General features: G+C 41.0%; 1 protein-coding gene across 2 annotated transcripts in view; it reads right to left on the minus strand.

Annotated features, from left to right (window-relative positions):
• Positions 1 to 13259, minus strand: part of Phex (phosphate regulating endopeptidase homolog X-linked) — a 313402-nt gene that overhangs the window by 15229 nt on the left and 284914 nt on the right. For both annotated transcript variants that reach the window (XM_045140796.1, XM_004670003.3), the window contains 2 exons: positions 10364 to 10431; positions 8038 to 8168 (listed from right to left, as the gene is read on the minus strand). In XM_045140796.1, coding sequence (XP_044996731.1) covers positions 8038 to 8168; positions 10364 to 10431 — 199 coding nt within the window. The remainder of the gene's footprint in view (positions 1 to 8037; positions 8169 to 10363; positions 10432 to 13259) is intronic.

Below are 13259 nucleotides of genomic sequence, written 5' to 3' on the forward strand. Positions count from 1 at the left end.
TGGGCATACCTGGGCCTTTAGCCACTGCAAATGAACTCCAGACCCATGCACTTCCTCATGCATCAGGGTTTATGTGGATACTTGGGAATCAAACCTGGGTCTTTTGGCTTTGTTGGCAAGGCCCTTAACTACTAAGCCATCTCTCCAACCCTGGTTGATTATTTTTGACAAATATTCTACTAAGATAGAAGAAAGAAATCTTTCGAATAATGATACTGTATCAATAGGCTATCATTTTGGAAGAAGCTATAAGTGAACTCTATGGAAAAATAAATTTCACATATATGAGCATTTAAATGTAAAATAACAAAACAATATAAACCTTCCCAGAAAAGCTAGCAGACTTCATACATTATCTAGTTGTTGGGAACATGTTCATTACTAAGAATGGGAGAGCAAAAGATAATATCTTGGAATTTATAAAAAATGTTTTGATTTGTGTGTCAAAAGATACTGTATACAAAATTTAAAGGATAACACACAAGGAAAAAATACACAGACTGTGAATAATGGGCAAAATGTTTAACATCTCTACTATATTCAAAGGTTTTCATAAATTAACAAGAAAATTAAGGTACAATAGAGAAACATTCTTTCATCGTTCATTTGTATAAATAAGATTTCTACAAAGAAACTTTATTATGGTAGAAATATATCCTAAAGGGAAAATAATATATACAGAAAGTAGAAGAGTAGTCACCTAAGGTTGGAGAGTAGCAGAGAATGGGAATGGACAGGTTGATCCATGGGTACAGTATTATACACTGTACTAAGAGGTTGGTTAACTATGTTATAGTACATTCACACCAGGAACTCTAGAAGTCATTGGAAACAATTTGTATGTCCATCTTTACATGAACATGAGGAAGATGTATAAAGGTTATTGACATGGACTATATCAAAATATGGTAGAGAAGGTAAGAATAATAAAAAGGAAAGGGGAAGGAAATGCTGATGACAGCAAGAAAAATGAAAGAAAGTAAAAATTCACCTATACAAAGCATATAGGAAGTTATATTTTGCCTTTATGAAAGATTACATATGTATAGAAAACAAAATATAAACATATAAAAATACATTCCTTCTCTTCAAACTTCTACAACCAAGAACTCAATTTAGTCTGTTCTCAGAATCAGACCTATTAATTCAAATTAATAAGGTTTTATTTCAATGAATTAATTCAAACTGTAGTTTGGAAAGAATTTTCTTTAATAATAGGGAATACAGAAGAATTATAAGAATGTTGTTTGGGGATGGAGAGATAGCTTAGCAGTTAAGCGCTTGCCTGTGAAGCCTAAGGACCCCAGTTCAAGGCTTGATTCCCCAGGACCCACTTTAGCCAGATGCACAAGGGGGCGCATGCATCTGGAGTTCGTTTGCAGTGGCTGGAGGTCCTGGTGTGCCCATTCTCTCTCTCTTTCTCGCATTCTCTCTCTCTATTTGTCTCTTCCTCTCTCTGTGTCTGTCACTCTCAAATAAATAAATAAAAATAAACAAAAAAATTAAAAAAATGAATGTTGTTTGTCCATGCTACAGAATTTTTTGGGGGGAGGGGTGTCAAGGTCTCACTCTAGCTCAGGCTGACCTGGAATTCACTCAGGGTGACCTTGAACTCATGGCGATCCTCCTACCTCTGCCTCCTGAGTCTGGGATTAAAAGTGTGAGCCACCACACCAGGCTATGCCACAGAATTTTTGACATAAATTTGAATGTAGGTATTAGTTTGAGATGACCTCCCAAAATGGACTCACCAAGGCCAGCAGATGGTGACAGAGGTATAGGAAAGTGGATTATCCACATTACTTAACACAGTCCTTATCCCCTCCTTGCCAATGCCCCAGGTCATGGTTTCCTGTGCCCTTATCTCATAAGTTTCATAGTCCCTGTTCATGTTCACTACACAGCCTAGCTATTTTAAATGATTAATGTAATGTTCACCCCTAAAGGAACTTTTATATTCAACTTAACAAATAAGTTGATTTTCCTTCCTACCTCCCCCAACTTAAAAAGCCCTATAAAGCCCACTACCTGAAAACTTAGGTTGGCTGTGCTCCTCTCTTGTGAGTCAGCCCTGGCAGCTTGTGGTATTCTGGAATAAAAGCTTTCACCTTTGCTGGACATGGTGGCACATACCTTTTAGCCTAGCACTAGGTAGGCAGAGGTAGGAGGATCACCATGAGTTTGAGGCCACCCTAAGACTACATAGTGAATTCCAGGACAGCCTGAGCTAGAGTTGAAACCCTACCTCAAAAAAACAAAAAAAAACAAAAAAAAAAGAAATGAAAAAATGCTTTCATATTTACCTCAGAGTGGTTTGCATGGTTTTGGTCACTCCCAAACCTTAAATCTGGTGCCCTGACTTGGATAGGAGGCTTCTAGTTTCCCTCTTGGATGTCCAGACCTCCGTTCCCCTGACTAGACCCCCTGAGGGCTTTGGACCATCTCTGTCTCATACAAGCTCTCACACCCACCACAGTTTGGCCACACTATTCTCCCTTCTTCATCTCCTCTCTCCTTCTTAGTAAGTGCCCTTCTCAGTTTGGCCTGCTCTTGGGTTTAATCCCTCCTTCTGGAAACTGTGCCAGCACACCAGGATATACCCCTTGTCCACTTTTGGGCCCCAACCCCAGAACTCAAGAAAGACGCACTCTCAACACCTCAGGCCTCTTGCTCTCTGGTGTATTATACTCTAAGGGGGGCCTTTTGGTTCCGTTGTACCATCTCAGGACACTCTCCCCCTCCCTCCTCTCCCTCTACCTCCTGAGGTCTCATCTTTCACTGCCAGCCACTTATTCCATGGGGAGCACAGTCACCCACCTTGCCCACTAGTAGGCTAAACAGCTGATAGTTGCAACCTGTGTGGCCTCTGCCCACGTGGGAGGTGCAGGCCCTGTTCACCCTAATGGGCCAGGGGGTCATACTGGCATTCTGTGTAAACCCAGATTAAACATTGGTTCCTTTCTCCCACCCTTGTTTTGCTCTTTCTCTGTCTCCTCTTACTAGCCCTTTTACTATACTCTCATGGCTTCCATGGGGAATAAAACCTTTAAACCAATTTCTGCTACCCCCCTCCAGGCCTGTCTCCTTAAGAACTTAACGCTTCTATGACTATTGGACAGCATAAAACCTCATCGTCTGATCTTTCTCTGAATTCTGCCTGGCCACAATATAAGCTAAACAATGGGTCCAAATGGCCTGAAAATGGAACTTTTGATTTCCAAATTCTCACTGATTTAGAAAACTTTTGCCAACATATAGGCAGGTGGTCTGAAATACCCTATGTTCAGGCACTCTTCATTCTGCAGGCACAGCCTTCTCTCTGCTCCACCATCTCTTCTCACCAGGTGCTCTAGCCAAGGTCTCAGAATGCACTTTAATTCAATCCCTCCCTCATACTCGTCCTCACCCTCTGCTTTTGACTTGGATGCCATAAAGGACCTGGACCCAACAGCTCTTCTGGCTCCTCCAGCTCCCTCAGCATCACCTGACCCCCTGACTGGTGCCCACACCCCTCCTCCCTCCACTCATCTGCCTCCTGTTCTGTGTCCATGCTCCATGGCACCCCCATCTCCCATCTCCTCTCCTTCTCTTTCTCTTCTTGCCCAGCATACTCATTCTCACAGGGATGGAATGTACCCTTTATATCAGGTTGCAGGGGCTGAAGGAATCATTCATGTTCATGTTTCTCTTTCCATGTCTGATTTATCCCAGATTGAGAAATGTCTAGTGTCTTTCTCCACGGATACAACACTCTATACCAAAGAATTTTGCTACCTCACCCAATCCTATGACAGAACCTGGCATGATCTCTTTGTAGTCCTTTCCTCCATTCTCACTCCTGAGGAATAAGAATGTGTCTGGGTGCCCACTCAGGCCCATGTTGATGAGGCTCACTTAACCAATAACATTTTCCCAGAGAGGACCCTGACTGGGAATACCATGCTCCCACTAACTCCCTCAGATGGGTGGCCCATGGTAGAATGGTTCATTGCCTCCTGGCTGGCCTCCAAAAGGTATCCCATAAGTTTGTCAATTTTGAAAAACTCTGGTTGCTTACCCAAAGGTCTAGTGAAAATCCAGCTGAGTTTATGGGATGCCTAATTGAGGCACTCACCCAATACACTCACCTCAACCCTGTTTCCCAAAAGGACATGATAGTTCTCAATGCCCATTTTCCATCCCAATCTTCCCCTGACATCAGGAAAAAACTTAAACTCCCAGAAAAGGTCCCTCAAACCCCTCAGGAAGATCTGCTTGACCTGGCATTTAAAGTTTTTATTAACAGAGAGGACCAGGAACAGACTGAGAGAGTGGCCATAGATAGACAGCAGTTCCAATTCCTGGCTGCAGCCCTAAGGCCTCCTCCAAAGAAGACAATGGGGCCGCAACACTCACCACCAGAACCCTGCTTCAAATGTGGCCACACTGGCCACTGGGCAAAAGCTTGCTGCAACCTATGCCTGCCACCTTACTGCAGACTTGCTGGACACTGGAAGGTCAACTGTTCCTTGCCTCAATGAGGGAGGCCAGTGTTTTGCCCTCATCCCCAATGAGAGCCAATTGCTGATCTTCTGAGCCTTGTGGCTAAAGATTGATCATTCCCTGGGACCTTGACCCCCACCAACACTCTCCATATCAGAATGGAGGAGCCCAGGGTCACAGTCCAGCTGGCAGGAAGACCTTTCTCATTTGTTATAGATACAGAGGGCTAGTTGGTCAGTGCTGCCACCCTAATCTGGTAAGACTTCCCTCTCTGATCTCTTTGTCAGATATTGATGCTCTATCTCACTCCCCATGCATCACTTCTCCTTACCCTGTGTAGTCTGGGACACTCCCTTCTCTCATTCATTTCTTGTAATACCCTCTTGTCCTATTCCCCCGCCTGGGTTGAGATCTTATGCAAAATCTTTCTCTCTCTGATGTATAACTCACACTCTGTCTTCCTCTTCACACTAGCTCCTCCCTTACAAAAAATCCAAGTTTCCTTCTCCCTGTCTCTGAGGTTGTTCCAAGAGTGTGGGACACTTCTTCACTGACACTATCATCTCACCACATGCCTTTCCTCATCAGAGTCAATGATCCTGCATCCTTTCCCTGCCATTCTCAATATTTAACCTCAGTTAAACATCACCAAGGACTCAAACCCCATTATTTCTTGCTTACTGCAAGCTGGCCTCCTTTGTCCCACTCATTCCCTTTGCAATACTCCAATCTTGCCTATTATCAAACCTAATGGGACCTACCAGTTACTCCAAGACTTGTGCCTAGTCAATGCTATTGCTATGCCCATTCATCTATTAGTCCCCAGCCCCTATACTCTCCTCTCTCACATCCCTTTCTCCACTACTCATTTTTCAGTTATTGGCCTCAAAGATGCCTTCTTATCCATTGCAATTCTTACGATCTCTTTGCCTTCACCCAAGAGGAACACAATAACACATACTGCCTCTCAACTTACCTGAACTGTCCTTCCCCAGACTTTTAGAGATAGCTCCCACTTATTTGGTCAAGCTCTCTCCACAACCTTTTGTCCTTGGATCTGTCGCCCAACACACTTTTACAATATGTAGATGATCTTTTGCTCTGCTCACACTCTCTTTCTCTATCTAAACTACAGAAAAACAAACTTCTTAGCTTTCTCAGATCTAAGGGATATCGAGTCCCCACCACCAAAAAAAAAAAAAAAGCTCAATTTTCTGTAACCCAATTTAGGTACCTGGCTTTTTCCTTGCCCCCACCTCATGACAACTCACCCTAGACCACAAACAACATCTTCTCTCCCTCTCCCCACCTACCTCTAGGGAAGCAATCCTCTCTTTTCTTGGCTTTTCTGGGTTCCTTAGAATCTGTATTCCAAACTTTGCCCTCCTGACAAAGCCCCTTTATGAACCCCTAGACTCTAAGTCAAAGACAGATGATGCCTTCTCCTACCTGTGTGATGCCCTTTTGGAAAGCTTCAGCCCTTGCACTTCCAGACCTTCAGCAGAATTTCTTTTTTATACCACAGAAAAAGGGGGTATGGCAGCAGGAGTTCTGGGCCAAATGAAGAGTCCATCCTTTGCTCCTGTAGCCTATCTCTCTAAAAAACGAAAACCTTCTGCCCAGAGTTGGCAACCATGCCTATGTGCTCTTGCTGCAGCCGCTCTTCTGGCCCAAGAGGCACAGAAGTTCATTTTTGGGCAATGACTCACTGTCCTCCCCCACTCCCCCCACCACACACACAGAGACTTAAAAAACAAATACTTTTCTCAAAACTCACCCGTCTAAACCGACCTCTGAACTTCACCTATCCTGGGCCCAGCTCCTCCCACTTGCCTTAGCCAGAATCAAAGCTACTCCTTGGGCACCCTCCTAACTTAGTCCTTTGAACTCATGTATGGGTGCTGCTTCATGTTAAACAACCTTCACCCACTCCCAGAATCTCTTCTTTATGGGTACATACCAACTTTCACTTTTCTCCAAAACCTTCTCCAGGAACATGCTAATTGCCTGCTTCTCCAGTCATCACAGAGAGCCACAACTCTCTCACTTAACCCTGGAAATCAAGTCTACCTTAAGCAGTCTTGCCCACAAGAACTCAAGCCTCCCTGGACTGGACCTCATCTGATGACCCTAATCATTCCCATGACCACAAAGCTTCAGGCCATCTCCAAGTGGATACACCTGTCTCAGCTCAAGAGAGTCAAGTCACCTCCTTCTACCCTACTTTATCCAGGAATAAATATATCTCCAACCCAAAGGGCCCTTTCAAACTTAAACTCTCTCACATTCCTACTTCTCCCCCATCCCAAAATGTTCTTCTTGAATACACTGATGTCCCTCTGCCTCCTCTCTCTTGCCCTAAGCCTTCTATCCTTTGCCTCTGAGTGCTCCTCCCCACCCCCTTACACCTGGCATTTTGATGTTGTAGCTGTTGACAAGGGTAACACGCTCCTTAATTGTTCCTTCTGTCCTTTCATGGGGTGTGTGGAACCCATCTCCCTCACCTTCTCTATAACAGATGTTGCCAGCGACTGTCCCAAAGCAAGCTCAATACAGGGATGGTATAAGAGAAGTCTCTGTTTCACTCAGGACCAAGTCATAATAGCATGCTACACTGGCACTGTTGGAGGGGACTCAATATCAATCTCACCACTCTGCTACCTCTAGCCACCATGAAACTTCCCTAAAGGGAGAGTCATTCACCCCATCCAGCCTCTCCAATAAGAACTCATCACTCCCTACAGTCTGCATGAAGACACTACAGAAGAGAAATTACCTTCATCCCTTATCATTAACAAAAAGGTTGGAATATTAGATCTGGATGGGCTCCTAAAATGGAGTCACCAAGGCCAGCAGAATGGTGACAGAGGCATAGGAAAGTGGATTATCCCCATTCCTCAAGAAACCACCCAGTCCTTATCCCCTCCTTGCCTAACAATGCCCCAGGACATGGTTTCCTGCCCCCTTAATTCATAAGCTACACGGTTACTGTTCTGGTGTCACACCCTGGCTATTTTAAATGGTGAATGTAATGATCTCCCCTAAAGGAACTTTTCTATTCCTCTTAACAAATGAGTTCTTTTCCCTTCCTCACTTTCCCCCAACAGAAGAAGACCACTACCTGAAAACTCAAGTTGGCTGTGTTCCTCTCTTGTGAGTCAGCCCTGACAGCTCGTGATTTTCCTGAATGAAAGCTTGAATCTATGCCTTAGTGTGGTTTGTGTGGTCTTGGTCACTCCCAAACATTACAGTAGGAAAACAAAGTAATGTGTGGGCTGGGTGTTTCTCAAACCTCAGCTTATGTTAGAAGTACCTGCCGGTTTGTGGTTTGTGAACAGACAGACTGCCAGACTTTCAGGCTCCATCCCTCTAGAGATTGTGATTCAGCAGGCATGGGGCAGGACTTAAAAATTTGCATTTCTAATAAGTTCCCCGGGAAGGCAGATGTTGTTGATCTCAGATGTATACTTTGAGAACCAATTGTCTAAAGCAAGTTAATGCCCAAATGAGGACAAATGGCCCACAAGATGCCACCTTAACCACAGTTGTACTCACATTTAAGCCAGCTTTCTTCCAGTAATAGTTGCTATACTGGTTAATCATACACTTTGTTTTTTCCTTAAATTTTTCTTCTGAGTCCACAGACCACCAAGGATCCAAGTTGCCATTTTTATCATATTTTCTACCTAGAGAAAAGGAAAGTTACAAGCAATCTATGTTATTTATGGGAACCAAAGTTTTCATATTTCCTATCCTTCATTTAGACATAATCTCAAAGCCAGTTACAACATCATGGAACACAATTCCTGAAAGTAGTTCCCACATCTTCTCTAATGCCACAGTTAACCACAAAAAGAGGGAGTGTGGAAAAGAAGAAAAGAATTGGTAATTGCTTTACATGTAAAGAGCAAAGGGTATTTTTAAAATTTTTAAATTTAAGGCATGCACCAGTCTTATCTAATCTTGTATTTTCACCTCACCAGACCCAAAATACTCCCTTGATCATAAAATTAAATTCCTCCATTCAAAAAGCCAGTGGAAGGAACTGGAGCACCACTACCAGTGAAATTCCAAAGAATCCATAGGAATTGCCCCAGTGAGTCATCCACACTCTAGGACCAGAGAACCTGACTCAGAACTAAAGCAACCTGCTTCCTCCAAGTTGCCAGGAGCCAAGAGACAAATAAACTTTCTGTTATGAATCATTCCACAGTCAACAGTGTGGATTGAAGATCCATCTATCCTGCTTGGTCAAGGAAGGTTACTCTAGAATGAGAACTTGGAACAGAAATGGAAATCTCCAAAATGTGATTGGGGGAAATATCAGTTAACATATGATTTGTTACTCCCTAGTCCCTTGCTCTTTTTTCTCTACACCCTTTCAAACAAAAATTTGGATGCATGTACTATCTTCTATTTTCAAGGTTACAGTTAGAATCAGAAGCATCAATTAATTATACAAATAATTTGTAAGAAAGTCCCCTACACAAGAGTCACCTAAGAAAGAGAGCTTACAAGGCAACCATTCAGTCTTCAACAAGGCTGCCTGCTACTATCACTGTCCCCGGGATAGAATGAAGTCACTGTTCTCCACCCACTAATACCAATTACTAGGCATGTACTTATATTAGTCACAGAGTGAAATTGCCATTAGATTCTGTCCTTGGGGAAAGATTCCAGAAGCCACCCAGAAGATTCTGGAGAAGTATACTTAAATTTCCTCTGAAGAAAGCCCTAGAATCAATTGAGTACTACTTGCCTTTATTTCTTAGTTCAGACTCTCTTCTCAGATAAATTAAACATCTTAAGGCAGAAAGTCTAGCTCTGAGGACTCAGGTGATTACAAGGCAGTTACATTTTAATAGGGAGGAAGAGGAGGAAAAAATAAAACCCTAAAGGATTAAGGAAGACTGGTGAAATGTAGAAAGAATTGTGTAGAAGACAGAGAGCAAGTGGTTTATTTTACCCAAGGGTTTACATCTAGAAAGGGATATTGGAGAACTACAAGCAACAGAAAAAGAGGTCCCCTTTTATGCAGCATTGCCTATTAAGACAATTGGGTTCTTGAGACTAGCTATAAATCATTGTTTGCATCTGGGTGTGACTTCAAAGGGGTAGGGGTGTGTGCATGTGCATCCGTGTGTGTGTGTGTGTGTGTGTGTGTGTGTGTGTGTGTGTGTGTGTGTGTCTTTCAAATAATACTGTGACAATAAAGGAGGCAGCAATTAAAAATAAGAACTCTCAAAGATGATAATTTCCTTAAGTTAGGCTCTATCTTGCTCTTTCCATTTGCTTCAATGCTATAAGGATACATAATGTATTCTACATTGTGCATTACTAGGAAATCATAGCCATTTAAAAACAAATTCTGAATATATGCCAATTAGAAGACAAATAGAAATTAAGCATTGCATAAGCCTTGAAATTATATAAAAGAATTAATGAGTCAAGTTCCTGAGGCCTAACGTTTTAATGCAGCATGTAAAATCATTTTTGGACAAGAGCTCACACTTCCATGGAGAACATTTCAAGATGATAAGAGGGAAAAAAAAAAAAACAATGGGAGAAAGCTACAGTGTAATTCCTGGAACTACTGTAGCAACTATGGCGTCCCTAATCTAAATGCAAAGGGAATTTTTACTGAAATTATGAGTTTTATTTTGTTTTTCATTCTATCCTTATGACTAACCAGAATAGTTGTTTATTTATTCTAAGTTATCACAGCAAGACATGGGGAAAAGTTTTCAATCAGCAATCATGTTGCTTTGGATAATCTTCAATCTATGATGACGCCACCATGAAAAGATAATAACAATAATTAACACCCATATAATCAACATTATTACAAAAGCAGCAGCTTATGAAATGAACTAGTACTTACCATTATTATCAAATCCATGTGTAAATTCATGTCCCACAATTACTCCTATTGCACCATAACTCAGAGATCTATGTTATAAATACACAATTTAGAAGAAAATTATAAGAAGGAATTTAAGAGTATTATCCTTTTAGTGAAAATCTAAGATAATCTGTTTTCTAGTAACTATAGTAATGAAACTCTAATAATCATACCCATAAATTTCTAAAACAAATTATGTCAATATACCCATCTAATCAAAACAAAGAAAGTATAAATTCTAACATTGTCATTGTGACCTTGTATGAATGGGCCTTAGTGTCTTACCCTTTAAAATTAAGGATGTGAAAGAAATTACTACTAATTATTGCTAAAGTCCCTTCCCACTCTAAAACTTTTATGATTCTATACCTATTCTAATGATATTTTATATTTATGAAAACCTAAACCAGGGTTTGAAAATATCCTGTCAGTAAATATGCTATTTATTTTTTATCTGAAAACCTTGTTGAAAACTCACTATAATCTTAGAAGTTAAACTGTTTTCCAAACATAGTCATAAAAATGAAATAGAATAGAGATTTAAAAGGATCATTCTGTTTTTAAAGGTAAACCTGTTCCTCTGTTTCTGTGGCAGACAAGCTGACAACTGAATAGCAAAGATTGTGAAGCATTAGTCAGATTTAGGGAAAGTGTTATATTATTTCTCTTCACCTCTAAAGAAGCATGTAGTGGATTATCTGCAACAGTAGCCACCAACAATTCCACCTACCTCTGAATGCATAACTCCCTTCCTCCTATCAAGATGTGATCTATTTCTTTGTACATGCATCTAGACTGGCATTGGGATTTCTGATCAGCAGAACACAGTGAAAGGGGCCAGATGTGATTCTATGAGTAGATCTTAAGAGACCTTGTAGTTTTCATTTTCAAGCCTTCTTAGAAATTAGCTACAATGTAATTAAGATGGAGTACCCATTTGGAGCAAAAGAAGCCCAGTGATGCAAAGGAGAGAGTCCAAAATGTAAGAGACTCTGAAGGAAGAGAAGGGGACCCCCTAGGAAGTACCCATTAGAGAAGCCCAGTGAGGGAGTGAGTATAACTTAGATGTTCCAGACCTTGTGGAACACTGCAAGGAGGAAGGATAAACTGTCTCAGCCTTGCCTTGACCAAATTGCAGAATCATGAGACAACAAATGAATGCTTAGTGATAATATGCTATGCAGTACAAATAACTAAAATAAAGCATAGCCATGCCAGATGAAGAAACCAATGATGGGTTTTCTGTGTGCATGAATATGGAATTTTCTCTCTACTGTAATTTCCATGAAGGCCAATCCCTCACCTACTTGTTCACCACTAAATTCCCAATTCCTAGTACACAGTAAAAAATAAATAATGATATGCATGATGATTAATTAACTTTACCATTTCATGCAGGGGACAGGTCTTATTTGTAACTTATTTAAGCCATTTAACCTGTAGGTGAGAATTATAGACAATTTGGCATCTTTATTGCACTGGTTCTTTTTTTTCTTTCTTTTTCTTTCTTTTTTTTTTTCTTGGTTTTTTTGAGGTAGGGTCTCACTACTCTGGTTCAGGGTGACCTGGAATTCACTATGTAGTCTCAAGATGGCGTTGAACTCTCAGCAATCCTCCTACCTCTGCCTCCCAAGTGCTGGGATTAAAGGCGTGTGCCACCATGCACGGCTATTACACGGGTTCTTTTTTTTAATTTTTTATTTATTTATTTGAGAGCAACAGACACAGAGAGAAAGACAGATAGAGGGAGAGAGAGAGAATGGGCGTGCCAGGGCTTCCAGCCTCTGCAAACGAACCCCCTACGCGTGCGCCCCCTTGTGCATCTGGCTAACGTGGGACCTGGGGAACCGAGCCTCAAACCGGGGTCCTTAGGCTTCACAGGCAAGCGCTTAACCGCTAAGCCATCTCTCCAGCCCTTGCACGGGTTCTTTATGAGATTTGCAATAAATATTTCACAGTTGGTTCCTGACATGCAACATCAAAATCACTCAGTAAACACATAGAACCTATAACTGGAAGGAACAGAAATGTTTGAAGCAACATGTTATTACAGGACATAATGATCCTTAACATGTTAATTGTCTCAACTATTCCCAAGGAAGTGCTGTAAGACTTAATTTTTTCCCTTCATAGCAATTCTTTTCTTTGTTCTTTCCAGAAAGGTAATTTGCACTTGAAAAAAATACTTCCTACTGTTTTTCCATCATTGCAAACCTTCATTAAAAAAGTGAAAGTAAAATTGTGCATTTCAATCATAGAACTATCATAGCCATGTGGGACAAACTTGTAATTTTACATAGTGCTAATTTTTGCAGCAGTAGCTATCACTGCTCAGCCTGCAACCTTTCGTGAGAGTGACGTATTCAGTCCTCCAAACTTCTTAGTCAGTGTTGTTGACTGCATGGATTTAAGGGATGAATGATAACTTATAGAAATTATGCTGCAATAAATGCCCTTAACCTGGAATATTCCAACAACCTTCTTATTTGCAAAGGGTAACAGTGAATTCCAAAAATGATTGAATCATTGTAACTTTCAATTCTCAGCTACAAAATCACAATCCTCTGGACAAGAGAGAAAGAAAACATATTTTTCTATGGCCAAGCCTTATAACAATAATGTTTCATAATACTAATTTCACATCCTCCAGTTTACCAATGAATTCTATTTAAATTATAATGCCATAAAAATAATCATGTGCCTCTTAGAATGAACTGTCGAGAAAATGGAAGAGTTCTTGAACTGAAGATACAGTCTTCCAAATGGGAAGATGGCAATTTTACTACCATTTAGTTTCTTTTTTATTCTTACTATCCCATGGATTTAAAACATACATGGAATTTTCTGTCAATACAAAAGAGCTATACTGCTGTTT

This window comes from Jaculus jaculus, chromosome X, assembly GCF_020740685.1.
Source record: "Jaculus jaculus isolate mJacJac1 chromosome X, mJacJac1.mat.Y.cur, whole genome shotgun sequence".
NCBI lineage: Eukaryota > Metazoa > Chordata > Mammalia > Rodentia > Dipodidae > Jaculus > Jaculus jaculus.